The sequence below is a fragment of the Amphiura filiformis genome, chromosome 5 (genome assembly GCF_039555335.1).
Source record: "Amphiura filiformis chromosome 5, Afil_fr2py, whole genome shotgun sequence".
NCBI classification, from domain to species: Eukaryota; Metazoa; Echinodermata; class Ophiuroidea; order Amphilepidida; family Amphiuridae; genus Amphiura; species Amphiura filiformis.
The window spans coordinates 68,541,701-68,569,565 of record NC_092632.1 but is presented as its reverse complement, the minus strand read 5'-3'; the positions used below and the strand labels follow the sequence as shown (position 1 = coordinate 68,569,565).

At 36.9% G+C, this 27,865-nt stretch overlaps 1 protein-coding gene across 1 annotated transcript; it reads right to left on the bottom strand.

Moving 5' to 3' along the window:
• Positions 1 to 145: 145 nt before the first annotated feature.
• Positions 146 to 27,524, bottom strand: LOC140153609 (hyalin-like). The gene is made up of 9 exons (XM_072176396.1): positions 27,296 to 27,524; positions 23,987 to 24,122; positions 21,683 to 21,955; positions 11,839 to 12,126; positions 9,061 to 9,327; positions 8,536 to 8,793; positions 7,672 to 7,953; positions 5,315 to 5,403; positions 146 to 2,880 (listed from the first exon to the last, which is right to left on the bottom strand). Exons 1-9 carry the CDS (start codon positions 27,404 to 27,406, stop codon positions 2,647 to 2,649), a joined length of 1,938 nt encoding a protein of 645 aa, XP_072032497.1. The 5' UTR covers positions 27,407 to 27,524; the 3' UTR covers positions 146 to 2,646.
• Positions 27,525 to 27,865: the final 341 nt, after the last annotated feature.

Genomic DNA, 27,865 nt, shown 5'->3' with positions numbered 1-27,865 from the left:
AATTTGTTGACCCCCCCCCCCTGAAATTCAGTTTGCATCCCCCAATAAAAATTCCTGGTGCTGCCACTGATCATCTGGTTCACTGATTATGTAAATTATTAGGCATTTATATTTACAAAACAAAACAGCAAGTTAGATGCATGTATTCATTTTACCATATCTGCAAAGAGTTTATTTCTATAAAATACAAATACAAAAAATTAATATTCTATGCATAAATAATATAGATTTTGAGTTATTAATGAAAACAGGCAATACACCCTTATGTTTATTCTTGTTTTTTATATTTTCTTGAAGTTTTAATTAATGACCAGAAATCCACTTTTAATGGGGTTAGGGTTAGTATTTAAAACACAAATGTTCATCAAAAATTGACAGTGTCACATTTTGATACTAATAAATATGTTATTGCTTGTTCTACTGTACTATATTTATATATAGGAATATAAACATCAATAATCTGTAAAAATAGATTATGAGGTGACGAAAAAAGAAAACCCTGTTTTACGTGCCCGACCGACCCGAATTTTAACAAAATTGGGAAACAATTTTTTTATGTACAAATAAATGCCAACCCAAATTTAAAAAAATTCGGGAAGTAAATGTTTTCTTGGGTATTTCCCAAAGATTTTGATGATTTTTGGGCCCAACGGACCGGCCCTATTTGAAAGGTCCGTCCGCCTGTAGAACAGAGTTGGGTTTTTTTTGTCACCGAAGCATAGTTTTTGTTAACTATAACTATACTATGTATCAGCGTGTAATAGACAGGACTCACAGCATACACAGCTGCTGGGCACAGCACTTATGTGAGCTGAGTATTGCATGACTGATGCATGCTTTTTCAAATGTACGCAGGCGTAAGTTGGGACTTCATTGATGTGTGTAATAGGAAAAAAACAACTAATAATTCTCGCATATTATCAGCTGATCATAGTAGAGTGGCGTTTTCTGTACATAATTAAAAGCATACAGTGAGAGTTTCTGTACATAATTTTTAAAGCATACATATACTTGATACTTGTACATTCAATATTAATATTATTCTAATAATATGCAAATTACAATGCAAAGTAATGAGTGATAATTGATATTTACATGATTTTAATCTCTTCTCTCTGTATATATTATGTATTGCTTGAATTGTAATATATTTTCTGCCACTACATGTATCTATTAAATTCACCTTTGAATTGGTATAGTTTAAATTGTTACAGCAGCAACTTTGTTTAACATTTTGCAGCAAAGTGTTTGTTTATATTGACAACTTTTAGCAAAGAGTACAGACATTGGGTTATATCAGTTGAAATCCATACACCCCCTATGGATGACTAGGTTTTAATCTCCCACACAGGAGTGTATTTTTCAAATGGAGTCACCCATTCAGGTGACCCCATTTGAAATCCACATTCCCTGTGTGGAAGATTAAGGTCATGTCTTCCGTACGGGGAGTATGGATTTCAACTGGAATAGCCCATTTGTTGTACATTGGTATTCCTGGAATCTTGACATAACAAAGTAAGGAATTTCTAAAATTCTATCAAATTGATGAATTTCTCTGTTAAAAGTGCTAATTTTGGTGCAAAAGTTGAAATCTCAATGTTTTTACCCCGGGTTTTTACCTTGTAGCATCAAAGAGAGTTTTTAAAATGTTGAGATAAGATAATGTTAGCTATGGATGTGATCGCCAGCATGTCATCTTAACAGGCGATGCTGTGATGCCATTTTTGTGAGTGAATTTGAGAGGGATTTGTATTGCATTGCTATAAGCTCTGAAGATGCCAAGTTGATATCTCACCATTCATTTACCACAAAATGCTAGGATTAAGTTACTGCGATATCTTGCATATACTTTCTTAATAAATACCTTGTTAAATTATAAGATATTTCAGACTTTTTGCAACTTGGTTACTTTATTACTTTTTATTATGTACATAATGTTATTGTTAAACAATATAATAATACCGTAAAACCTCGTCTACAAGCATATATGTGCTCATCCACCACAAACTGGTCGTAAAGTCGGCATTTTCTATTTTGAGATACAATCAAAAACAGTATATGGATTTCTATGTAAAATATACTAGAAATTTGACCTTTGATGAACCATAACTTCACTTCCAGATGTCCGATGAAGCTGGTTGAGGTGTCCGACATTTCAAAGCTGAAAGTGCATTCTTTCAAAATCTGCAATAAACAGAAAATGATCTAGAGCCGACTTTACTACCACTTCGTGGTGGATGGTCACATATAGTGATTTTTATGAAAGCTAAATTAATTCGAAACAAGCGTAAATATGCCAATACAAAATAGTGGTCTTATAATAATACTTGTTTGTATATGCTTGGATCCGTAATTTATTTGCTCAAACTCCATAATGGTGCCTGGATTAAAGTAGGTTTCATCAGAAGCACTCTATATGCTTGTAGACGAGATTTTACAGTATATTGTTTAGTTATTTACAATCTTTGGTAACACCTTTGTTGTGTTATTTTATTTATTTATTTTCTGTAGTTATGGCATACATAAAATATATAAAGATGTTAAATTCAAAATGTTAAAAACTTATTTTTATTATTAGTTTGTAGACTTTGTGAGGCATACATAATCACAAGTTGGAGTTTCATGACTTATAAATTACATAATCTCCTATTGTGCCGGAAGAGGACATTTAAAGCGAACACGATAGTCCAGGCATCGCTGATTGTAAAGTGTATTCCAATAGTTGAAACAATTAAAACCAAGTCTTGGACAACACCAAGCTACTTGTCCTCTTTTCTCAGGAATGGATGGTATCAGGCCAACACTCCGCCAATCTTCACCAGTAAGTGTTTGACATTGGGCATCTACAGGTTCTCCAGTAGCACAAGGTGTTTCTGCTATCTGTTTACAAAATATAAACCGCTTATTTGTTAATCACTATTGGTGAAGCTCTTGGATCTAGGTTATTATGGGTAGTTTCAGGTTATTTTGTTGTTGAGGTTTGTATGATCAAGCAATTGTTATAGATCATTTGCTAAAAATATTCTGTTTTTAGGTTTCTGAATTCAGAAGACCATTTTAGGGCAAAAAAAATGAGGAGTTTGGACAGTAGCATAGCCAGCAAGGGGGGGGGGGATAAAAAAGAAAAAGTGCCCCTCTGACAAAAAAAGGAAGAGAAAATTAAGAAGGCAAAAGAAAAGGGACACTGAGCCCCCCTTTCCCAACAAAATTCTATCCTGATCAAAATAGCGAAAATACCAAATGTTGCTGCGCTACACACGCACATTGTCAATAAGGGCTCATATTGAAATTCCCTTACACAGGAAGGTGTGCGCCATCCTGCAGCTTTCCTGTGCTAGCCTTCTTTTGTTAAAATCCTGGGCAGGGTGTATCACCGATGCATATAATCCATCCGTTTTATGACCGAGCTTTCCTGAGGCGCACGCTTAGAGAGGGAATCCTGCCTTCTTTCTGTGTGAAAAGCGTGGTAGGGTATTTCAATATGAGCCCTAAAGCCTTTTTTGGTAACTCGCAGACTTATATCTCACTGATTAATACCGGATTAATGATGCAACCAGGATATTGTTTTCCATCTTCCCGAACCAAAAAGCTGGCTATGCTCCTGAGTTTGGATAAAATGTGTCGGAATCAAACAATTGTGTCAAAATCAGTCGGAAGTCTGAAATTTTGAGATATTGCCAATCGAAGGAAATATTTCCTTTTGTTTCCTACTATTTTGGAAATTCTTTAACTGCTCGTAATCTTTTGAACTGATTGTCCAATTTCATTGGGGTTTTCTGCAAAATGTAACTTTACAAATGCTTTTTGAAATCCTATAAGAAACTGAAAATTTAATATGACAGACTTCAGACTGATTGCCTGGATCACAAAAAATTATGCGTAACTTTAGATAAATTTAGATCTATAAGAGGTGCAGGTTTCAGATAAGAGATAGGTAAATTTAGATCTATAAGAGATGACATGAAAACAGATGTAAGAAAAACCGTAACTGTTGAGTTAAAAAGGAATTGCAGCAAATGTAAAACTATACATTTGTTTAATCCTTGTCATCAGACAAGTAATTTGACATATCTTTCAACAAAATTGAAGCATGCATTTTTTTTTACCCCTGTGTGACCTTTGGTGACCTCTAGCGATAAACGTACACTGCAATTTGAGTCCACTATCCACCTTTGTTTCATAACCATGAAGGTATAGGACATTTTTTGTTTTTGATATAGCCCCCCGAATGAAATTTATTTAATTATGTTTGTACTCACTCAGGTAGCATTGTGTGTGAATTTTACATTCGGACTAGAGGCTATTCTTTTTTTATGGGCATTTTAGTGTCTAAAATGGCCCAAAATAAGGGTTTTTCAATATTGCCGTCCATTTCTAATCGTCACCCCCATAGGCTTTACATGTAAAATAAAAAGGCTTGTAAAATTTTAATAGCCTCTAGTTCGGATGTAAAATTCACACAAAATGTATTTTGAGTGATTACAAAGATAATTAAATACTTTTCATTCGGGGCTATGTGGAATTTTTTTTTATGTATTCCTTGTACAAAGACATTTCACAATAAAATGTCCATTGGAAACAAAGGTGTATCCCTCTATAGCAGTGATCTAGAGGGAACATCCTAACACTTTATGGTATTAAACATTTTGGTAAACAAGGGTGTTGAACTCATGAGATTAAGCTCCTTGACTACTGGCATTGAATATAGCAGGTACATGTACCTATTTCGTACACCTGGGTGGGGAGAAGCAGGGGTGAAGAGCCATGCCTAAGTGCACAACACGTTGACGCCACAGGGTCTCGAACAAAGGACCTCAAGCTAACTCGCAATAATGAGTCAATGTCCCAGCAAATAAAAAAACGTTTTAAACAAGTTATATTTTGGGTTTGAGTTTAGGCAAAAAACGTTTTTAAAACATTAAATGTCGGGTTATATAAAGGTCATGAAAACACACCCTGCAACAATATTCTAAAAACGTTTTCAAAATAGTATTGTAAACTTTTTTTGCAAACATTTTAGCCAAATATTTTGTCAACATTTAAATAACATTATGTTAAAATATTTGCAGTAGGTTATCAAAAATGTTTTTTAATGTTATGAAAACGTTTTATACCTTTTATATACCCTTTATATAACCCGACATTAAACGTTTTCTGACAAACTTTTATAACCTTTTGCGAATTATGTCGAAAACGTTTTGTGTTTGATGGGGTCTTAGTCCGATGCGCCAATATGCCCCTAACACTGTTGAGTTGAAGGCATTGCAGCAATCTCTATTTGGGGAGGCACACAGTTTTAAAGATGCCATCTTACCTGATAACCACGTTCTTCACAATCACAATTACCACTTGGGTTGTCACCATCATACCACCGACTCCATTCTCCTGGCAAGTTTTCATGTCCTATTTGCAAACAAAATAAAAATTATAAGTAATGTCATCTTGTCATACTATTTTGGAGTCAATTAGTTAATCAAACTAAATACATAGAAATTAATACGGAAACAGATCTTTAATCAGAGGGACCATTATTCTGAAGGGCAATTATTCTAAAGGTTTGTTACTCCGAAGGGTTATATTACTCCGAATTTACAGTTCTTTAATCCGAAGGGTCAATACTATGAAGGCTTGTTACTTCACTAAAGAACATCTCAAATTATTTGTCTGGGTCTAACATATTTGCGTGTGGGATACATAGTTACCAAATTATGAGGCTCAACAGGTCCAAGGTCATGATGTTATAGGGATGTTATAGGCCTACAGGAGTGAAAAATAAATTAAAGTTGGTCCGATTTTCCCCAAGTTCAAGTGATTCAGAAAAAGAATAGTTTTAACTATCTGCGATGTCAAGTTCAGAAGATAGATGAAAAATAAATATGAATTCCATTGAATCCTATGGAATCCTACATATCTTTTGACACTTTGCTGTGTAACATGCTGACTAGACATCGCAGATAGTGCAAACTATTCTTTTTCAGAAACCTTTTAGCTAGGCGAACAATTTGCCTCAACTTTTACGAAAATTTGAGCAACCTTGACTTTTGACTCATATACAACAAGTAAATCGACCTGTGACCTTTGGTGCCCCATTCATTCTTAACGATAGGTCGTACACGCATAAACATTACATTTCTGTGATCCGCAGGGCTAGACACACAATTTGACATGTTTAAAAGTGTTATTGGGACAAAATTAATATTTATTATTTACCCCCTATATGGGGTCTTTTTGAGGGTATAACGGTTTCAAAATATTGCTTGGCAGACAACAGATTCGAGTTTAGCGCACTCAGATCAACAAAAATTTAAGCTGATTGCCAACTTTTTTTTCCAAAATAGAACCCGTCTATTACCTACTCCCCTCTGTTGAGAGTGCATGTTTCAGGTATAAATCTATCGTTTATAGCGTGCAGGTTCCAGAAAATCTATTGTTTATAGCGTGCAGGTTCCAGATAATCTATATTTTATAGCGTGCAGGTTCCAGATAATCTATTGTTTATAGCATGCAGGTTCCAGATAATCTATTGTTTATAGCATGCAGGTTCCAGAAAATCTATTGTTTATAGCGTGCAGGTTCCAGATAATCTATATTTTATATAGTGCAGGGTCCAGATAATCTATTGTTTATAGCGTGCAGGTTCCAGATAATCTATTGTTTATAGCGTGCAGGTTCCAGATAATCTATTGTTTATAGCGTGCAGGTTTCAGATAATCTATTGTTTACAGCGTGCAGGTTTCAGATAATCTATATTTTATAGCGTGCAGGTTCCAGATAATCTATTGTTTATAGCGTGCAGGTTCCAGATAATCTATTGTTTATAGCGTGCAGGTTCCAGATAATCTATTGTTTATAGCGTGCAGGTTCCAGATAATCTATTGTTTATAGCGTGCAGGTTTCAGATAATGGCTATGAAGGTAGAGGCCTAGTTCGTGAAATCATGGACGTAGTGAAATATAGCGCATGTGGGAAGAATACATTTCGGTGAATGGAAATGGGTACGAGAAGTATGTCAAATAAATTATGGTTTACCTGAATTTGTTTTTGATGGAAAAGTGAGTGTTTTACATACAAACAAGTACTTCACATTATAATTTTGGAACTTGGGGAAAAAAGATATAACAAGAAAAAAAAGAAAGAAAAAAAAACATTTCCCGACCAACTAGACTTCTTCGTAGTCCACTTGCCCATTTTGCATACTCTGGCTATTACATTTAAGCATAAAATGCTGATTTGTATAAATTTGTGTGCAATTGATAGATTTTCACATCTGATATTTTCAGACACCGTACTCCCTCTGTTTGTTAGCTTCCCAAGTTTTTTACTCGGGCTTTCGCGATCAATAAACTGGTAGATTCCAAAATCAGAATTGCTCAATATTAAGTGAGCAATTATAATTATACAAGATATGTTGCATTCAATATAACTTTTATTGTCACTAATCATCTAATTATATAAACTCTTTACGACCATTTTACTATTGAACACTTTAATTCTAATAAACATCAGTATAATTATTTTGAGTTCAACAGAATGACTTCAAGCCATTCATCATGATTACATATTTTTTTATCAAAATTCGACTATGGCATAATCTACCGACCAACCGACCCAACTTCTATGGACAAGCAAATAATTTGATTTGGCCTAAATAGGAAATATAAAGCGACCTACCTATGGCTCGAATAGTAACACTAAAAGCACAGCGTGTTTCAGTTCCATAGTAATCAAAAATAAAGTAGTTCACAACTTGTTCCCTACATCCATTAATGACAAACTCAGCACCAGGGTGGTGAGATTGGTACCCGAGTCCTGTTGCTATTGTATTTCCTGCACCATCTGTAAGAATAGGTTCCTCCCAGCAGATACGAGTAGATGTTCCTTCAGGTATCTCAAGATAGACATTCACAGGGCAGTTCTTAACAGTAGCTGTAACAGGAGCAGCTCCTTGTAAACCTGAAAATTATGTGTAAATATGGGTGGTTTAAACATACGAGCGTACTTTATCAAACAAATAAAGAATTTTAACAAGATAAAGAAATTGGAGAGAAGAACTTGCAAGTTTTATTTTGTTTTAGAATAAAAACGGGACCATGCACACAAAGGAACAAATAAAAGGTGGCCTACAGTACGTGGCCCCAAGGGGGGAGGCAAAAGGGGCAGCTACCCCATATAAGAAGTCTTGCCCTCCCCCGAGATGCTGGCCGCACTGATATTTAAGATTGTAGGCCTTTTTGTACTTTTTAGCTCATTTTTGACCATTTTCGTCAAAATTCCCCCCCCCCTTGCCCACCCTCTGAAAAAGTCAAAATGCTGGCTACGCCACTGGTGGCCTGACATTTATCTGAAGGGAGCTTGAATTTGAACAGAAAACCTACATGTTTCAACAACATTTTGGGTGCTGTAAAGCAAGGAAGGAGCTTCAAGCTGACCATCATTAGGTAGCATAACAAAAGGGCATGCAGAAAAGAAACCGAAAAAGAAAGAAATATTGTTTCACATCAAAAGGCCTAGGTTTAAAAATGAAGATGCACTTACGAACAATTATAATTCTGTAACAACTTGCTCTGTTCCCAGAAGTGTCATAGTAATAGGCATCAATTACGGTACGTCCAAGAGGAAAAGACTGAATTCCAGGTTGGTGTGTGGTGATGCGAACAGGAGTCTGTCCATCATTGTCGGTAGCTGTTGGCCACACAACGTTATAGTCGGCAGTAGTGCTCCCAGCTGTTGGATACAACGTCACAGTGTTTCCACATCCACTCGCTGTGGGAGGAACCGTGTCAGCAGCTACACCTAAATAAAAAGATCAGATATAAAAAAAAACAAAAAACATAATAAATCATTCAAATCACTCAATGAGTGCATTCATGCTCAGTTGACCTGTAGCAAATATATAACTTGCCTCGACCAGGACCCGGATCAGGATGAATCCCAAAATGTCACACTGACAAATCAGCACTAAATTCAGTCATGTTATATAGAGCTTTGAAGTTACATTATACTAAACTTCGCCAATATTTTTTAAGACAGTTCTTGTTACAATTCGATTTTCAGGCTTACCATTTGGATATACAGTAACAGCAAATTCACAAACAGCCTCGTTACCAGCGGCATCAGTAAATGTGTATTTAACAAGTTCATAGCCTCCTGCTGTAAATTGGTCTCCTGGTGAATGAGTTTGTTGAACTGTTACAGGTAGTCCAGAACCGTCTCTGGCAGTGGGTGGATCCCACAAAATATCCAGAGTTGTCTGACCGGGCTCCAAGACTTCGTATATGTGTTCTGGACAGTTGAAAATTACTGGCCGTATAGAGTCATCTTCAATGCCTATGAAAAAATGCAATGATATAAAATGGCGATTGTATATAAGAATAAAAGGTTAGGGCCTATATAGGAATCGGAGGTATGATCAAGTTTATGATAAATGAGTCCTTTTCTGAAACAATAATTATTTCTCTTTGACTAGATTTCCATTTCCAGTGCCATTATTATTATTCAATCTTTCATCTATTTGTATGGTTCATTAGGTTCAAACTAGGTTCTAAATCATTGACTGGCCAGGTATGATAGCTGCAAAGACATACACTGTAAAAGTCATAGAACAGTTGTAGTACCGGGTAGTGTTCTGTCTCTGTTTCCAAGATTAGTTATAATAAAATTCCCTTTAAAAGGAAAGCCAGCCTCAATGTAGAAGAGGTCTTGTAATTAGTTTTGGTCAATGTGAAAGGCATTTTAGGATCACGCTTACATCTACATGACAGTCCACCAAACCATCAACGATGAGAACATGCACACTGAAACAGCAGAAAACATTAATTCCTAATCTCATGTCAACTCTTTTTAATTCATTACATGTACTCCAAATTGTTCTGGTCTGTTTGTTTTGTTGTTGTTGTTGTTGTTGTTGTCGTTGGTTTTTTTTGTCTTTTCAGCTTTTTACCCACGATATCTCAATTTCCAATTTTGTAATACCAGAACTTACGAACTCAATATCTTCGCTTAGGAATGTCCGATTTCACTGCTTTCGATATATACACTGCCGGTTTGAGTTAACTTACATGTACATTTTATTTTAAAATAACTTAATTAATTCGAATGTATAGTTTAAGCCTACTATATTATAATAGATAGTGGCCAGCACATTTATAAAGGACTGGTTACTCACTACAATCTTCACTCTTAAACTGTGTTTTTCTGAATGTGCTGATCATGTTGATTGCTAGTCGGAAACTCCTGCGAAGCTATGGACATGGCATCTTACATACTCCATTCTATAACAGTCTGCCTAGTGCCTTGTGTGTTTTCTCTTCAATCATTTTGTTGAATGTAATTTTATGAATCAAATAGTTATGTGTCATTTTATTTATAATAAAGAAGTTATTAAATTAATAAAGTAAGACAATTTATTTATCTATAAGTGCATGTCAAATGGGGTACATTGTTCAATACTATATGCATAAATTATGCCCATATTATAGCTAGGCCCTAAAAACTTTATTTTGCATCGGATTTTTCCCGTTGAAAAGACAAAACTGATGTTTATGATAGCAACCATTTCATCAATAACATTTTGAGTCATTTTTATCCATAAAACGACACAGGATATGATAGATAACTACTTTCACATCAATATGGTCCATATGATCACAGATTGTTGAGAATCTGTGATATGATCCGGGATATGATGAAGATTTTGATTCTATAGATCTGTTATCAACATGATATCACGCTGTTCAGTGGTCAAGGAGTAAGGACCCCGGTCAAGGACACTGATATGACATCATAGGTGATGTCAGATTTTCTTCTGCTGACCATATGATGCTATATATATTAACTATTATTGTTACATTTAGGCCTTTAAACTTTTAAAGTCATAATTAATTAGTTCAAACATAACTTTGGTAATACTCACTCGTTTTCGTTCGTTGAAACGGCAAAACATACTTACTTTTCCTAACAAATCAATTAAAATATTTTTAAAAAATTTAACCACAAAAAGTAAAAAAAAAATCATTCCAATACCACTAAAATATAATCTCTTGAGTAAACTGACCCCAAACCTGAAACAGGTACCAGCACCAACTGGGCTGGCGAAAAGATGTCTGCATATCAATACTAAAATTTGCCTTAAATAGTGTCTCCTTACCTAGCACTATCACAAAAAGGAAACATTAATTATTTTAATATTTAATATTTGATTTTGAAAAATAAGACAACATTTACAAAACTTAGAATACATACATACCACCTTTTGAACACTTGACACATGTTCAAAAGTTCCTTATGTCTTTCTTTGTTACATTTGAACAAGTACTGGTGTTCTTGTAGTTTGTACACTGATTTTCTGAAATATTTTAGAACACTTATTACACATGTGTCATGTGTTCAACAATTTTTACAGTGAAGGCTATTAATTATCTATTGTGGAACATGAAGTTTGGATGACTGAGTACTTCCATTGTCATGCGGCGTATTTTGGGGGCTTTGCCTCGGGGTAAAAGTAGGGGCGGCAAAAACGAAAGGGGGCGGAAGAAGAAGAAGGCGGCAAAAACAGGGCGGCAAAACTAAGCGGGGCGGCAAAACTAATTAGCAAATAAAAAGGCGCAAAAAATTGAAAAAGCATAAAAAAAATTGAAAATAGGTTGCTTTTAGGGCGCTAGCGCCTAAAACCGTTTTTTTTTTTTTTTTTTTTTTTTGCTTTTCACTTTTCAAACGACCGTGAAAAAATTGGGTCAACCTTTTCGGGCTGTTAAGGAAGGGCGGCAAAATTGTTTCTTCTTCAGCCCCGGGTTGGGGACCACGCCATGCACGCCACTGATTGTGAATTCATTAACTTACGTATAACAGAGACGCTGACATCAAATTCGCATGTCTGTTGGTTTTGTGAAGAATCTGTGAAAGTATAGCTAATTGTAGTAGTACCGACAGAAAACTCAGCTCCTGGTGCATGGGTTTTCTCTACCTGAACAGTACCACCGCAGCCGTCAGTCGCAGAAGGTTCCGTCCAAGAAACTGGAACAGTACCGCAGAATGCAGGCTCTTGGTGTATGAAATCAGCGGGACAGTTCTCGATAGACAAACTGGGTTCACAACCGCAAGCATCTGGTGACGATATGACTTTGTCAACTTTAAAACAAACATAGGCAATTAATGAATTGATTGTTGCCTTCACAGCAAAAAACGTTTTAAATAAGTTATATTTTTTTACTAAAAAACCCCACAATATATTAATAACATTAAATGTCGGGTTATATAAAGGTCATGAAAACGTTTTAAACGCGTTTTGTATGAAAACACACTACAACAATATTTTTCAAACGTTTGAAAAATGTTATTGTATTAAAACTATTTTTGCAAACATTTTTTGCCAAATATTTGTCAACACTTTTAAGTGTTGACAAAAATAACATTATATTAAAATATTTGCACCCAGCAAACACACTGAGAAATGTACTTAAAATGTGTTTTTCTTTTCTTCAAAACGTTTTAATAACATTTAAATGTCGAGTTTTATAAAGGTCATGAAAACGTTTTTAAAACGTTATTGCAAATATTTTGGATAAACATTATTTTGCAAAATACTTTTTCAACCCCAAAATAACATTCTGTTTACACTGTTTTATATAAAGTTTTCAAAAATGTTTTTGGAATATTATAAAAATGTTTTTATACCCTTTATATAACCTGATATTTAAACGTTTGTAAAACATTTTGTGTTTGTTGGGCAGTAGATTATCAAAAAATGTTTTTTAATATTATGAAAACGTTCGTGATTGACAGCATCGTCCCCCATTTAACTCAAAAAAAGTTGAGATTTTTATATCACTGGAAACCTCTGGCTATATAATGTTTATGTACAAAAAAATTCTTGCAGATTGATTTGTTTAGCAAAGATATCGTGAAATTTGAATTTCGTTCTGGTATACCAGATTGTCTATGAAGCAGTGTAATACCGGTGAGAGCAAAATGTAAAAAATATGGGGTCAATGGGTGAGAGCATGACTTTTGGCATTCGGTGAGAGCAAAATTGAACAAATATGGGGTCATTGGGTGAGAACATTTTTGTTTTTTTTGGGTGAGAACATGACCTTTTTTTAAATCGAACCTTTGGGTGAGAGCCGAAACAGCGCCACAGAAACCTCGAACATCGAATTTCTAGTTCTGAATAGCTTCAAATTTCTTTGTTTTTTCGAAATAAGTAACAAAATTAGTGATATATGAAAGTTGCTGTTCAAATTGAAAAATAAGGGTCTTTGGGTGACAGATCAAATGGAAAAATAGGGGTCTTTGGGTGACAGAGCATGTGTTCGCACAAAAATATGAGGGTGAAAGTGACACTGAAAAAGGGGGTCTTGGCAACAGCCCTACATATCGTCACCTCCAAGTGGGAGTACCCCGGACCAAATGAGGTAATAAAATATGCAGAAAATATTCTCCATCTATTGACTACTTTATTTTGGTGATTTGGGTTTATGGTCTTTGAGCTATTGCTTTTGTTTCAAGTGAATGCATGGATAATTTTTGTGGGCATATTAAACAAGAAGAGTCTTTCAAAAAGACAGTTCACGGATCAGGTGTATAGCAATTTGTTCTAACTTTCCATTTTCATATCTAAAATATTCTGCACTGTGTGATGTGCCCTGAGTAATTTGATTTAATTTAATTATTTAACTTTGTTTACAAGCTGAAAGTATGTCATGAGATGGGAAAGCCCCTTGTGCGTGCAAGATAATGGTGTGGAAAGTCATTTTTGGAATTCCCCAAATTATTGTAAACAAAGTCAGATCTATGTTTGGAACTTGGAAAGCCCCAGTTCATTATTGCACCATCAGGAAAACCCCAGGAAGTGATGTAATGTGAAAGGTGAATGTGTATAATTAATATTGGGAAATCCCAAGATTGCAGCAATGTTGTGAAAATGTGATTGAAGTAATGGTTTATTAATAGATGATGGGATTTTTTGCATGAGTACTGATACAAAAAGCTGGAGGCTTTTGTTGGGACTTTACAGAATGCCATGGGAGATTGAAAACTCCACATGTGTGTGTTGGTCTTCGTGCTTCAAAAAAGAAGTACATTTTAACCAGTTTATATAGCCAATAATTGAGCTAATTTTAATACAGCAACGAAGAAGACAGCGAGCACACAAAAGTGCTCTTCCTCATAAAAGGATTAAAAGTTCTTCTGTCAAATTGCTGGAGTTTGCTGGGTTTGTGAAGGCCACGCATCTGTCAAAAAACAGCGGAGCTGTGTTAAAGAAACCTGTTCCTGGAAAAGAGTGATTGGTGAAAGAAACACCATTTTTGGAGAAAGCAGCGCAAGGAGATACATTCGTGGAGATAGCAGCATAAAGGAGATTGGAGGAAGCATCATCATTTTCGTATGAGGATTTTTATACATAAGGATTTATAAATGCAAGTGTACTATGGACATCGCTGATTTTCGCAGGACAAGCGAATAAGGATATATTACATCAGTCGTCCAGAACATTGCAAGAACTCTAGGATCACCAACAAGAAGACAGCTGGTTAAGTACTGATATAGTAAAACTGTCATTGTGTGATTTTATTGTATATGCGATATTGTTATTATATGTACCAATCATACTCTGTTTTCAATTAAAGACTTAGATTTTGTTAGCTTAAACAAACAGTGTATTTGTGTTGTGCATTCGTGTGAGTTCGGGAAAAAGGTGATTTTGGCCTTGAGTCAAGTACGACTCGTAACAAAATTGGGGGCTCGTCGTCCGGGAAATACACTGTAAAAAGGTTAACATTAATTTACTAAAGTCTTGAACGTGAAAGTACAGTATGGCAGAGTTTAAAGCAGAAGAGTTTCTTGAAACTATAAATTGGGAGAAGTTTGATGAGTTGAAGAAGCCTGATTTATTAGCATTTGCCAAACATTATAACTTGAAAGTAAAGCAAGCTACAAGAAAGCAAATAATCAAAAATGCATTGATTGATGTTTTGGTCGGAGAGGACATTTTGATGAATCCTATTGGGCAGAGAAACTTGACGTAGAAACTGAAATTGGTGGGGACTCAGCATTTAAATTGAAAGAGTTGGAAATTCAATTAGAACTGAGGAAAATGGAAATGGACCAAAAGAAAATAGAAATGGACCAAAAAGAAAAACTGGAAATGATCAAGTTAGAGAAAAAAAAAAAAAAAAAACAAGAACGGCTAGACATTGAAAAACAAAAACTAGCAATGGAAGAAGAAGCACGCCAAGAAAAGATGGCGCTTGAGCACCACAAATTAGAAATGGAAGAAAAGGAAAAACTAGCAAAAATTCAAATGGAAGCACATTTGAAAGAAAAAAGAAATTGAGTTTGAACAAGAGAAGTTGGCTAAGCTAGGTGACAAATACTCATCAAGTTTCTCCTCAAAGTCAAAGTCAGGCTTTGATGTTACAAAGTATGTAAAGCTTGTGCCTAAATTCAAAGAGAAAGAAGTTGACGAGTACTTTCAACATTTTGAAAAGGTAGCTACAAATTTGAAATGGCCTCCAGAGCATTGGACCCTACTGTTACAAAGTAGTTTTGTGGGGAAGGCCAGGAAACTTACTCAGCTCTACCAATAGAGAAGTGTAATGATTATGAAGAAGTCAAACAGGCAGTTCTCAAGGCCTATGAGCTGGTGCCTGAAGCATACAGACAAAAGTTCAGAGATTCAAGAAAGCAATCAGATCAAACCCATGTAGAATTTGCTAGAGTAAAAGAACAAATGTTTGACAGGTGGCTTGGTTCAAAAGAAGTCAAAGATGATTTCGCCAACTTAAGCAATTGGTTCTTATAGAAGAGTTCAAGAAATGTGTCCACGTTGACATTAAAACCCATTTGGATGAAAGCGCTAGCAAAATTAAGACGCTAAATGAGGCGGCGACAATGGCGGACGACTATGGCTTAACTCACAAATTGAATGGGAGTAGATTTGGTCATAACAGAAGTTATTCAAACAGGTTCAGCCATAACCAACCTAGAATAAATCAGGGTGGTACACAAGAGGGAGAACTCAGTCTAATTCACAGCATAGTGCTGGTGGTAGAGGGACCCCAGGAGTTCAGGTAACAAAGCAAAATTTGGGACTGAATTTAAATCCAAAGTAACTTGTACTCATTGCAAGAGACCAGGGCATACGATGACCCAGTGTTATTTCTTGAAAGGCAGACAAGACGCACAAAACAGCAGCAAACTGCTAGTAATACTGTGGGATGTGCAGTGTCACTTGAGTCAAAGAAAAGTCAGTCAAATCAAGAAACAAGAATTCCCACAAAAGGGAGGTGAGACAGACAAGGTGTGTGAAGAATTTGAACCATTTGTGTTAGAGGGAGTAGTATCACTTGGTGAGAATGGTAGTCCAAAGCCCATTAAGATTGTGCGAGATACGTGTTGTGCACGGTCTATGATTCTGGAAGGAACTTTACCCTTTAATGAGGATAGTTCAGCAGGTAATGCTTTGATCCAGGGTATTGGGATGGAAATAATTAGTGTACCTCTCCACAAAGTTAACTTGACATCTGACTTGGTTTCTGGTCCGGTAACCATAGGAGTTAGACATGAATTGCCAGTCAAAGGAGTGTCCATGTTGCTAGGAAATGATTTGGCAGGGGGAAGGTGTTTCCTGACCCAATAGTTACAGATAAGCCCTGTTTACAGGATGATAATAGTGAGGAAGAGGAGATATTTCCTGCATGTGCAGTGACACGGGCAATGAGTAAGAGAGCCTCATTAGAAACAATTGAGGACAACCAAATTGATGACTTAGGCTACAATTTGGAAGACACATTGTGTCACAGTTGAATGAGAAAGAAGATAAACTTCCTTCTCCAGGGGATAAGAAGACCCTCAAAATGACACAGCCTCTGAGCATGAACAAATTGGGGAAACCATGAGAGACCCATTAAGTCATGACAAGCTGATTCTGGAGCAACAAAATGACCCAGAACTCAAAGAGATCAATCAAAGGGCATTGACCCTAGAAGAAGCAGAACAAAATTCTGTCTGTTTTTACAAACATGATGGTGTGCTAATGAGAAAGTGGCGCCCACCTGATGTGCCTGCCGATGAAGAGTGGAAGGTAGTGCACCAAATTGTGGTACCAAAAGTCTACCACACTGAAGTTATTAACATAGCACATGATAGTCCCATGGCAGGGCATTTGGGTGTTAAGAAAACTCATGAAAGAATTCTGAGACATTTCTGGTGGCCCACTCTCAGAAAAGATGTTTCTGAATATTGCAAAACATGTCACATATGCCAAGTAGTAGGGAAGCCAAATCAGAAAATACCTCCTGCTCCATTGAAGCCAATTCCAGCCTTTGATGAACCATTTAGTAGGGTTATTATTGATTGTGTAGGCCCCCTACCAAAGACTAAGTCAGGTAATCAATACCTTCTGACAATTATGTGCGCGTCAACACGCTTTCCTGAAGCCATACCATTGAGAAATATTAAAGCAGTGACCATAGTGAAAGCTTTAACCAAGTTCTTCACATTTGTGGGGCTCCCCAAGTCCATACAGTCAGATCAAGGATCAAACTTTACTTCTGGAATATTTCAGCAGGTCATGTATCAATTAGGTATAGAACAGTATACCTCAAGTGCTTACCATCCAGAATCACAAGGTGCACTAGAAAGGTTCCACCAAACATTGAAAAACATGATCAGGACATACTGTTTGGAATTTCAGAGGGACTGGGATGAGGGAGTACACTTGTTGTTGTTTGCTGCTAGGGAAGCTGTTCAGGAAACTTTAGGATTTAGTCCTTTTGAGTTAGTGTTTGGACACACAGTGCGTGGGCCCTTAAAGTTGTTGAAAGAAAAGTGGCTCAATGAGAAATCAGATATCAATTTGTTGGATTATGTCTCCAATTTTAAGCATAGGCTTAACAGAGTAACTGATATTGCCAAAGAAAACTTGAAACAGGGTCAGGCCAAAATGAAACAATGGTACGATAAACATGCCAAAGAGAGAGTGTTCAAACCAGGTGACAAAGTTCTAGTACTGTTTCCAATTCCAGGACACCCATTACAAGCCAGATATCATGGCCCATGTGAGGTAGAGTCAAAAGTGGGTGAAGTAGATTATATTATCAAAACTCCTGGTAGACGCAAGAGCAGGCAGTTATGCCACATAAATATGCTCAAAGAGTATGTTGAAAGAAGTGACAGTGGCATTCCAAAACCTGTGTGTACAGTAAAATATGCTGATAATGTAGACAAACATGCCGATGTAGACAAGAGTAAAGATGACAATTCTGATGTCACATATGACCAGGATAAAGAGCTAGAGCACAAAGAGTATAATGTAAAATTGAACAATTCTGATGTGCTCACTAATTTGGACTCAAAGTTAGGTCATCTTTCTCAAGATCAACAAAGTCAAATTGCAAATTTGATTCACAAATTTGACAATATATTTCCTGATACGCCAAGTAGAACAAATGCTGCATTTCATGATGTAGATGTTGGTGATACAAAACCAATCAAGCAGCATCCTAACAGAGTCAATCCATTGAAAATGGAACATCTCAAAAATGAGATCAATTATATGCTAGACAATGATATCATAGAACCAAGTAGTAGTGAGTGGAGTTCACCATGCATACTTGTTCCCAAGCCTGATGGTTCATACCGATTGGTCGCATGAACATGAGAGCTGCAAATGTTCATTCAAAGACAGACTCGTACCCAATTCCAAGAATTGATGATTGCATAGACAAAATTGGGAATGCAAAATTTGTTAGCAAATTTGATCTTTTGAAAGGGTACTGGCAGGTTCCACTCACAGACCGTGCCAAAGAGATTTCTGCTTTTTGTACACCATTTGGTCTTTACCAATACAAAGTTATGCCATTTGGGTTGAAAAACGCCCCAGCAACATTTCAGAGAATGGTGAACCAAATTGTGGCAGACATAGAGGGATGTGAAGCGTATGTAGATGATTTGATAGTTTACAGTCAAACTTGGGAACAACACATGGAACAACTCCATCAATTGTTTAAGAAGCTGTCTGAAGTACAGTTGACAGTCAATCTGGTAAAAAGTGAGTTTTGCCATGCCACAGTCACATACTTAGGATATGTTGTAGGTCAAGGTCAGGTGAAACCTATCAAAGCCAAAGTTGAAGCAATTGAGCAATACCCACACCTGTAAACAAGAAGGCACTCATGAGATTTCTAGGAATGGTTGGCTATTATAGAAAGTTCTGCCCAAACTTTTCAGAGATAGCAAGTCCTTTGACTGATTTGTTGAAGAAAGATGCAAAATTCATTTGGTCAGAACAGTGTGAAAATGCTTTTCACAAAGTCAAATCTATACTCATGAGTTCACCAGTGCTTACTGCACCTGATTTTCAGAAGCAGTTCAAGTTGACTGTTGATGCCAGTGACATAGGCTGTGGAGGTGTTGTGATGCAAGAGGGTGAAGATCAAATTGACCACCCCATTTGTTACTTTTCAAGGAAATTCAACAAGCACCAGAGAAATTACTCCACAATTGAGAAGGAGTGTCTAGCATTGCTATTAGCATTGCTACATTTTGATGTGTATTTGGGTACTACAGTATACCCTGTGCTTGTTTTAACAGATCACAATCCCCTCACCTTCATCAACAGGATGAAGAACAAAAACCAAAGACTGGTGAGGTGGAGTTTGACCTTGCAAGAGTACAATCTGGACATCAAACATATTAAGGGAAAAGACAATGTAATGGCTGATGCCCTGTCCAGAATTGCATAAAAAGGGCTGATAAACAAAAATTCCTTTTAAAAGGGAACTTATGTGACAAGTAGTCACTGTGTATGATGAGTTAAATACTCAGAGTTAATAATATGTTGAAGTTGATGTAAAAGAGGAAAACATTAAAGAAAGTTTTCATTACATTCGAACTTTCTTCTTTTAAGGGGGAGGGTGTGATGTGCCCTGAGTAATTTGATTTAATTTAATTATTTAACTTTGTTTACAAGCTGAAAGTATGTCATGAGATGGGAAAGCCCCTTTTACGTTCAATAAATTGATGTGGAAATTCGTTTTGGAATTTTTTCTATTTATTGTAAACAAAGTCAGATCTATGTTTGGAACTTGGAAAGCCCCAGTTCATTATTGCACCATCAGGAAAACCCCCCAGGAAGTGATGTAATGTGAAAGGTGAATGTGTATAATTAATATTGGGAAATCCCAAGATTGCAGCAATGTTGTGAAAATGTGATTGAAGTAATGGTTTATTAATAGATGATGGGATTTTTTGCATGAGTACTGATACAAAAAGCTGGAGGCTTTTGTTGGGACTTTACAGAATGCCATGGGAGATTGAAAACTCCACATGTGTGTGTTGGTCTTCGTGCTTCAAAAAAGAAGTACATTTTAACCAGTTTATATAGCCAATAATTGAGCTAATTTTAATACAGCAACGAAGAAGACAGCGAGCACACAAAAGTGCTCTTCCTCATAAAAGGATTAAAAGTTCTTCTGTCAAATTGCTGGAGTTTGCTGGGTTTGTGAAGGCCACGCATCTGTCAAAAAACAGCGGAGCTGTGTTAAAGAAACCTGTTCCCTGGAAAAGAGTGATTGGTGAAAGAAACACCATTTTTGGAGAAAGCAGCGCAAGGAGATACATTCGTGGAGATAGCAGCGCAAAGGAGATTGGAGGAAGCATCATCATTTTCGTATGAGGATTTTATACATAAGGATTTATAAATGCAAGTGTACTATGGACATCGCTGATTTTCGCAGGACAAGTGAATAAGGATATATTACATCAGTCGTCCAGAACATTGCAAGAACTCTAGGATCACCAACAAGAAGACAGCTGGTTAAGTACTGATATAGTAAAACTGTCATTGTGTGATTTTATTGTATATGCGATATTGTTATTATATGTACCAATCATACTCTGTTTTCAATTAAAGACTTAGATTTTGTTAGCTTAAACAAACAGTGTATTTGTGTTGTGCATTCGTGTGAGTTCGGGAAAAAGGTGATTTTGGCCTTGAGTCAAGTACGACTCGTAACAACTGATCTTACAATAAATTAGTGATTTGAGGCATAATGATACCTACATCTGCCTACATCCTGACTCTGCCTTATATAACTCTCCATCCAGCAAGAAACTCATTGAAATACAAACTTTCAAATCATAGGCATGTTGAAATTCAATTATACCATGCAAATAATAACCTGGGACCAATAATTATTAGGTTTCCAATTAAGATAAGCAAACATTACTGGGTAGATAACAGGAACTAAATTTGGAAGTTGGAAGTATAATTAAGTAAATCGCCTGTAACAAAATAGCAGTGTATTTTTCATATATGCAGTAATATGCTCAGCCTTATCACAAAATAAACAATAGCATTGACCTTACCCACCAATCAGTAAAGCCTATTATAATCATGTGATGGCTCAATCCAATAGTAAACATGCTTAGAAAAAAGGCAAAAAACAGTCCCTGTCTCAATACAAGATAAGATGTGCTAAAAAGTCCTTGTCATATGGGGCAGGATTAGATAAAGGGATACAAACCTGGGTATGAGACATTAGGAATTATTTCCTAGCCTCTTAACCACAGGGTTGATGGGCTACAATGTGTATGTAAGGGATAAACTGTGTATATGAGATATGGGTTCAAGTGGGGGAAATGTTCACTCTGTGAACAAAAATTTTAACACTGATACACTCACCATTTATTGCGATATTGAAGAAACATTCACTGTTGGTGTTGTCATTGAATGCATACGTCACTGTAGTGTCCGTGTTAACCGGGAAACTGCTTCCAGGGGTGTGCGACTGACTTAGGATATCGACTAGATTTCCATCCGTTAAAGTTGGTTCCTTCCAAAATACTCTGATTGGGGACGTTGAAGCTGATATTTCGATGGAAATATCGTCGGGACAGGTGACAAGACCAGCGACACTTGAATTGATTGAACTTGGAGTAGTACCACAAACGAGTCCTGGAAAGGAAAATAAAGCCCATGGAAAAAATATGTAACTCAATTAAATTGGCAAAGTCATTATAGTTCATATAATATTATAACAGGCCTATTAGGCCTGGTTCGACTCTGCGGCGTAAATTTCAAAATATTATTGTGAATTAACTTTCCACCCCAAATTTGGAAAAGTATACAAAAAATCCAAAAATTTCAGAATTCAGGTTTTTTACGCTTTTTTGGACAAAAAATGCCAAGATTTTGTCCCCTTTTCATAAAATTGCCCCCCCCTCAGAAAAATGTCCACGTTTTCAAAATCAGCACCCCCAATCCTGCGTACGGGCCTGCCTCGTAGTATTATACCCGCATGCGAAGCATGGACGGGTATATTGTTATCCTGTGGTTTCTTCTCCTCCTCCTTCTCCTCCGGCTTCTCCATCAAACACATCATTCTGGCCCATATGTGGTACCCTTATGGGCCCTACCCGTAGAAGTGCCTTTTGCCCATCTTGGCCCCAGAGGTCAAAGGTCACGGGCCCCAGGGGCCCAAATGTGAAAATACAAAGCACGCTGTTTCTCATCAAATGAAGCAGCCTCAGGGCCCTGAGTTGGTAATAGCCCTAGGGATACTCTATATTTACAAATATACAAGAGCCCCATATGTTATATATTATGGGCCCCAGGGGCCCAAATGTTAAAATAAGGTGCAACAGATTGACAAGCCTAGCTCTAAAAGTACAAGTTTACTAGAGCTCATATGTGGCATACGTATGGGCCCTAGGTTGTAGATGTGCCTTTTGCCCATTTTGGCCCCAGATGTACAAGGCTGGGGGCCCCAGGGGCCCAAATGTTAAAACAAAGGGCCGGCCGTTTCTCAGCAAATAAGGTAGCTACAGAGTTCAGATGTGGTACACAGATAGGTTGTTAGTATTATATTGTCATATGTATATATAATCCCCATATGTCACATAATATGGGCCCCAGGGCCCCAAACGCTAAAACATAGGGCCGGCCATTACTCAGTAAATAAAGCAGCTACAATGCCCAGCTTGAGTCTACTGATAGCACTTGAGAATCATACTTCAACATATGTACATGAGCCCCATAAGTCATATATATTGGGCCCCAGGGCTCCAAATGTTAAAACAAAGGGCCCGGGCCATTTCTCATCATATAAAACAGCTTTATGGCTCAGAGTTTGTACACAGATTGCACCTGAGAACTACATTGTTATATGTACATATGAGCCCCATATATCACATAATATTGGCCCCAGGGCCCCAAGCGCTAAAACATAGGGCCAGCCGTTACTCAGTAAATAAAGTAGCTACAGTAGCCAGCTTGAGTCTACTGATAGCACTAGAAAATTATACTTCAACATAATTATGTACATGAGCCTTATAAGTCAAATATTATGGGCCCCAGGGCCCCAAATGTTAAAACAAAGGCGGGCCGTTTCTCATCAAAGAAAGCAGCTTCCGGGCTTAGTAGTTGTACACACATAGCACCTGAGAATTATATTGTTACTAATACCCACACACCCATCCACCCCACACACATAGGACTAAACAGACGTATTATATCATAATTGGAAATACCAGCGTGAAGCGTTAAGGCTGTCCCAGTTAAATAACATACCCATTGGCTGTTCCATTTAATTTACATACTCCCTCTGAAATGGCCCCCAAAAAAGCTGTTCCATTTAATTTACATACTCCCTCTGAAATGGCTGTTCCATTTAATTTACATACTCCCTCTGAATCATATTGCATAGCCTCACTGTGAGTAAGAGAGACTGACAACAGCAACCTATGGAGAGTAAAGAGACGACTCCCCTGGGAGGGGACTTTTTACAATTTCTTTATATTAAGTGCTACGACAGTGCAACCTACATTCAATTAAAGCTTGTGACTTGGACTTTCACTTTTTACACATACAATTTCTTTATTTTAAGTCCTCAGCAAAATGACTAAGTTTGGGTACACCGATAACATGCGGGTATAGCCGTATTTGTGTACAACTGAATAGCCTTCTAGTTATTATTGTAATACCTACCTTTTAGTGGCGTAACTGTAAGCCAGACAATAACAACAACAACTAAACAAATCAGACAGATAATGAAGGGAAGACAGCAGCAGAAGACGCGACATTTGCCACTATTTTTCTCTTTGCAGTTGGTACTAGCAGGAATCTGTGAAAAGAAGAAAGCGACACAGAACGACATTTCTTTACTTTTATGCAGTGGCACAGATTTCTTTTGGACATTTGGGGGATGGGGTTGGAACAAATTTCTTTAAAGGCTTAATGTACGATTTCCTTCAAATTTTAAATTTGTCATTATATACTCAAAATGCTGAAATAATACTAGTAGTAATAATCATCGGGAATGGTTTCTGTCCATTTTGAGCTGAAATAACGAGATAAACACTGCTGGTTATTTTGGCCGTTTAACACGCAGTTCTATAGGAGGACACCCAGTGCAGTGGGCACAGGTTAGGATTTCAACGTTGAATCAACGTTGATACAACGTCGAAGTTTCAACCTAACCTGATTTCAACCTGATTTCAACCTAGACGTTAGTTGAAATCGGGTTGAAATTTCAACGTTGATACAACGTTGAAATCTTAACCTGATTTCAACTAACCTCTAGGTTGAAATCGGATTGAAATCAGGTTGAAGTCCATCAGGTTGAGGTCCATAAAATTTGCAAATACAACGTGATTTCAACCTGATTTCAACGTCGAAATTGATTTCGACGTCGAAATTTCAACCTGATTTCAACGTGATTTCAACGTCAGTTGTGCCCACTGGGACATAAAGTCATAATTTCTTGAATTATGACTTTATGTCGGACTTTGCTCTGTTTACCTACAAACACAACAAATTTGGCTGATTCCATTTAGGTGCAAGTTGTTACACGTGTAAACATCACAAATATGCCAAAAAATCAGGTTTGAAAAAAATTAACCAAATTCATAAGTAAGATCGTACACCCCCGGGGGGGGGGCACTCCCTATCTGAAATGGCAGGGATGTGCCTCGGCCATGTTAAAAGTAGGGGCATTCAGGTCAAATGTACAATACAAAAATATGGGGTCATTCAGTACACAACCTGAATAAGAATGGGGTCATTCGGTATGAAACTTCGAAAAAAGGATGGTCATTGGGGTAACAAAAAGTAAAATGGGAGTCATTGAGTACAGGATTGCCAAAAGAGTATCATTAAGTACACATAAATAAGTGCCAAACTGCGTAAAAACAACTTGGCCACCTTGGAAATGTGAAAATCTCATTACTTCTGGAGGAGAACACAAATACCACCTAAATTTGGGAATTAAAAGGGGGGTCATTGGGTATAGCAGGAAATAGAAAAAGGGGGTCATTGAGTACATGGATTTTTATAAAATTGGTCATTGAGTAATAGGTAGGACCATAACACAAAAAAGGGGGTCATTGGGTACAAGCCGGTTTGAAAAAGGGGGTCATTCCCGAGGCACATGATGCGTATCCACTATGGAAGTGCCCCCCCCCGGGCGTACACCTTTTTAGTGCATGGCGACAAAATAAGTTAATGGTACAAATGTGCGCGAAAAATAGTGCCATAATATGTAGTCTCCTACACAGCCAGTTTGCGTCGGTCTGACACTCGTCGATCCTCCTAACAAACATGTAGGGTAAATTGGGGTAAATGGAACGGTGGGGTAAATGGAACGCTGAGAATACAATTCCCTCAATCAAGAAAAAAATTGGGCAACATCATACCGAGTGTTCCATTTACCCCAACGCCATATGATCTGCTTTCGTTTCATACCCCAAGCGTGGGTTTACTCGGTATTTGAGTGGAAGAAAATCTCAAATGTTGTCACTGACCATGAAGTGGTGCTACGGTTCAGTGAACATTACTAATTTAAGGGTATTGATTTCTAAATATTTGAATGTTGTGCTGAGAGTTGTCTTACAATATTGGCAATATGTTTGTTATATACAATAACATAATTGTTTTAAACAATAAAATAGCAGATTTTAATGATGAAATTATGCAAATTAATATGCTAATTAGCTAATTAATAAGTTTGGTGTTCCATTTACCCCACAACAGATCCACTTGGGGTAAATGGAACACGGTTGACTGACTTCAAATATATATAACATGTTAATATTTTTTTTACTAATTGGTTTAATTATTAGGAAATTATATACTACAAATAACTAATTCATGGTAGATTAGGCCTCCTATTGATTTTTAAAAAATCTGAAAACCATTTTTTCTGTTATGTACCGAGAGAAAGTGTATTTTTACGTGGTATTTTACCATGTTTATAAAAAAACATGAAAACAAAATTATTTTTGTTAATCTTTTGTTTAGTCACAAAATATATGTTAAATAAAATATTCTGATATCTTTTCAATGTAAATATAGCTATGAATGTAGGCTCCTTGCAAGTAATGCCCCTTGTTCCAATTACCCATCCCACTGTTCCATTTACCCCAATTTGTTGGGGTAACTGGAACACCGTGACCATGCATGTATTTGGACTGATACAAGAAACAAAGCCATAAAATGGGAGTTTATCTGTTAAAACAAGTTGTAAAAACATATTATCTACTTATTGAAACAAACAAAAATCATATATGGATACCCCCCTGACCGCAGAAAGTGATTTATTGCTTAAGCGTTCCATTCGTGATAGCCACATACATGCAGTCTGGCCGCGAGACTACCAGTACATAATATGGTGCAAAAGTGGACTAAATGCGCGCGAAGCGCGCAAAATTTGCACTTTGGGTGCTAAACAGGCCAAATGTTTAATTTGGTCAGAAACACACATACAGGCGTCAACATTGGAGGGGGGGGGTGATTGTATGGACCATTCCCCCTGACAAAATATTGGGGGGATTTATCCCCCGGGATCAGTACGTCTATGCTTTTATGACATTCAGTACGGGGCCACATACGCTCATCGACATACGAAAGCTTATGAAATAGTAGGCCCCTAATTTGGGATAACGCTGGAAATGGGAAGTCTACTTTAGGCCTATATTAAACTTAGGCTACATCTGACCTTGGACAAAAAAAGTGTGTTACAAGTTGTATTATCGGAATTATTCGTCTGTCCTCAAGGGCGCACCTAGGACTATATAGGGCCTAAAGGTTCTCCAAATGGTCTTTAGAGCCTCTATTGGTTCTATAAGGAACCTTTGGGTTCTTCAACAAAATAAAGAACATAATAAAAGCCAGGGAATAAAAGAACCCGCAGAGAATGAGGGTGCCCATGCTCCCTACATGTGTGACAAAAAGTTCAAAGTTGCACCTTTTTCTGAGAGCAAACGTACGTAGGCTAATATATTATATTATTGTACTTACCGCGGTCACGACCGTAGAGTTTTTTGAGCCATTCTCACTTTCAAATCCACCATTAGATTCCCCTTGCCCAGTTTTAGGAACTTTGTATGCATACGAATAGTCGTTATCCATGATTTTCTTGAGCGAATTAAAGTACACTTTATGCTGCAAGTGCGAATTCTGTAACTTGCGAAGATCTAAGACTTCTTGAAGTTAATGCGTACTCTTGAAAGAAAATGTCGTATGAATTTGTGTCGCAGTAGTATACGCAATTTATACCCTATGAAATCCTGTTGCTTATTATGATGTCATTAAATTAATTAAAACTATTATTAACATGCAAACTGTCTCGCTCGTTGATTGGTTCTATATGCATGTCCTGCACAGCAATGCCCTATGAAATCTTGTTTATATGATGTCATTGAATTAATTAACATATTGCAAACTTTTTGCTCGTTGATTTCTAATGCATGTCCTGCACAGCAATGCCCTATGAAATCTTGTTTTTATATGATGTCATTGAATTAATTAACATATTGCACTTGAAACTTTCTGGCTCGTTGATTGGTGTAAACATATCCTGCACATCAC

What these genes read in the sequence shown, in the direction of transcription:
- LOC140153609 (XM_072176396.1), bottom strand. Translation starts at nt 27,406, where the DNA reads ATGGATAACGACTATTCGTATGCATACAAAGTTCCTAAAACTGGGCAA. An exon ending in TTACAGAATTATAATTGTTC is followed by an intron (nt 7,954 to 8,535) that starts GTAAGTGCATCT and finishes CATAATTTTCAG; the next exon opens with GTTTACAAGGAGCTGCTCCT. An exon ending in GTGAAGAACGTGGTTATCAG is followed by an intron (nt 2,881 to 5,314) that starts GTAAGATGGCAT and finishes TTTTGTAAACAG; the next exon opens with ATAGCAGAAACACCTTGTGC.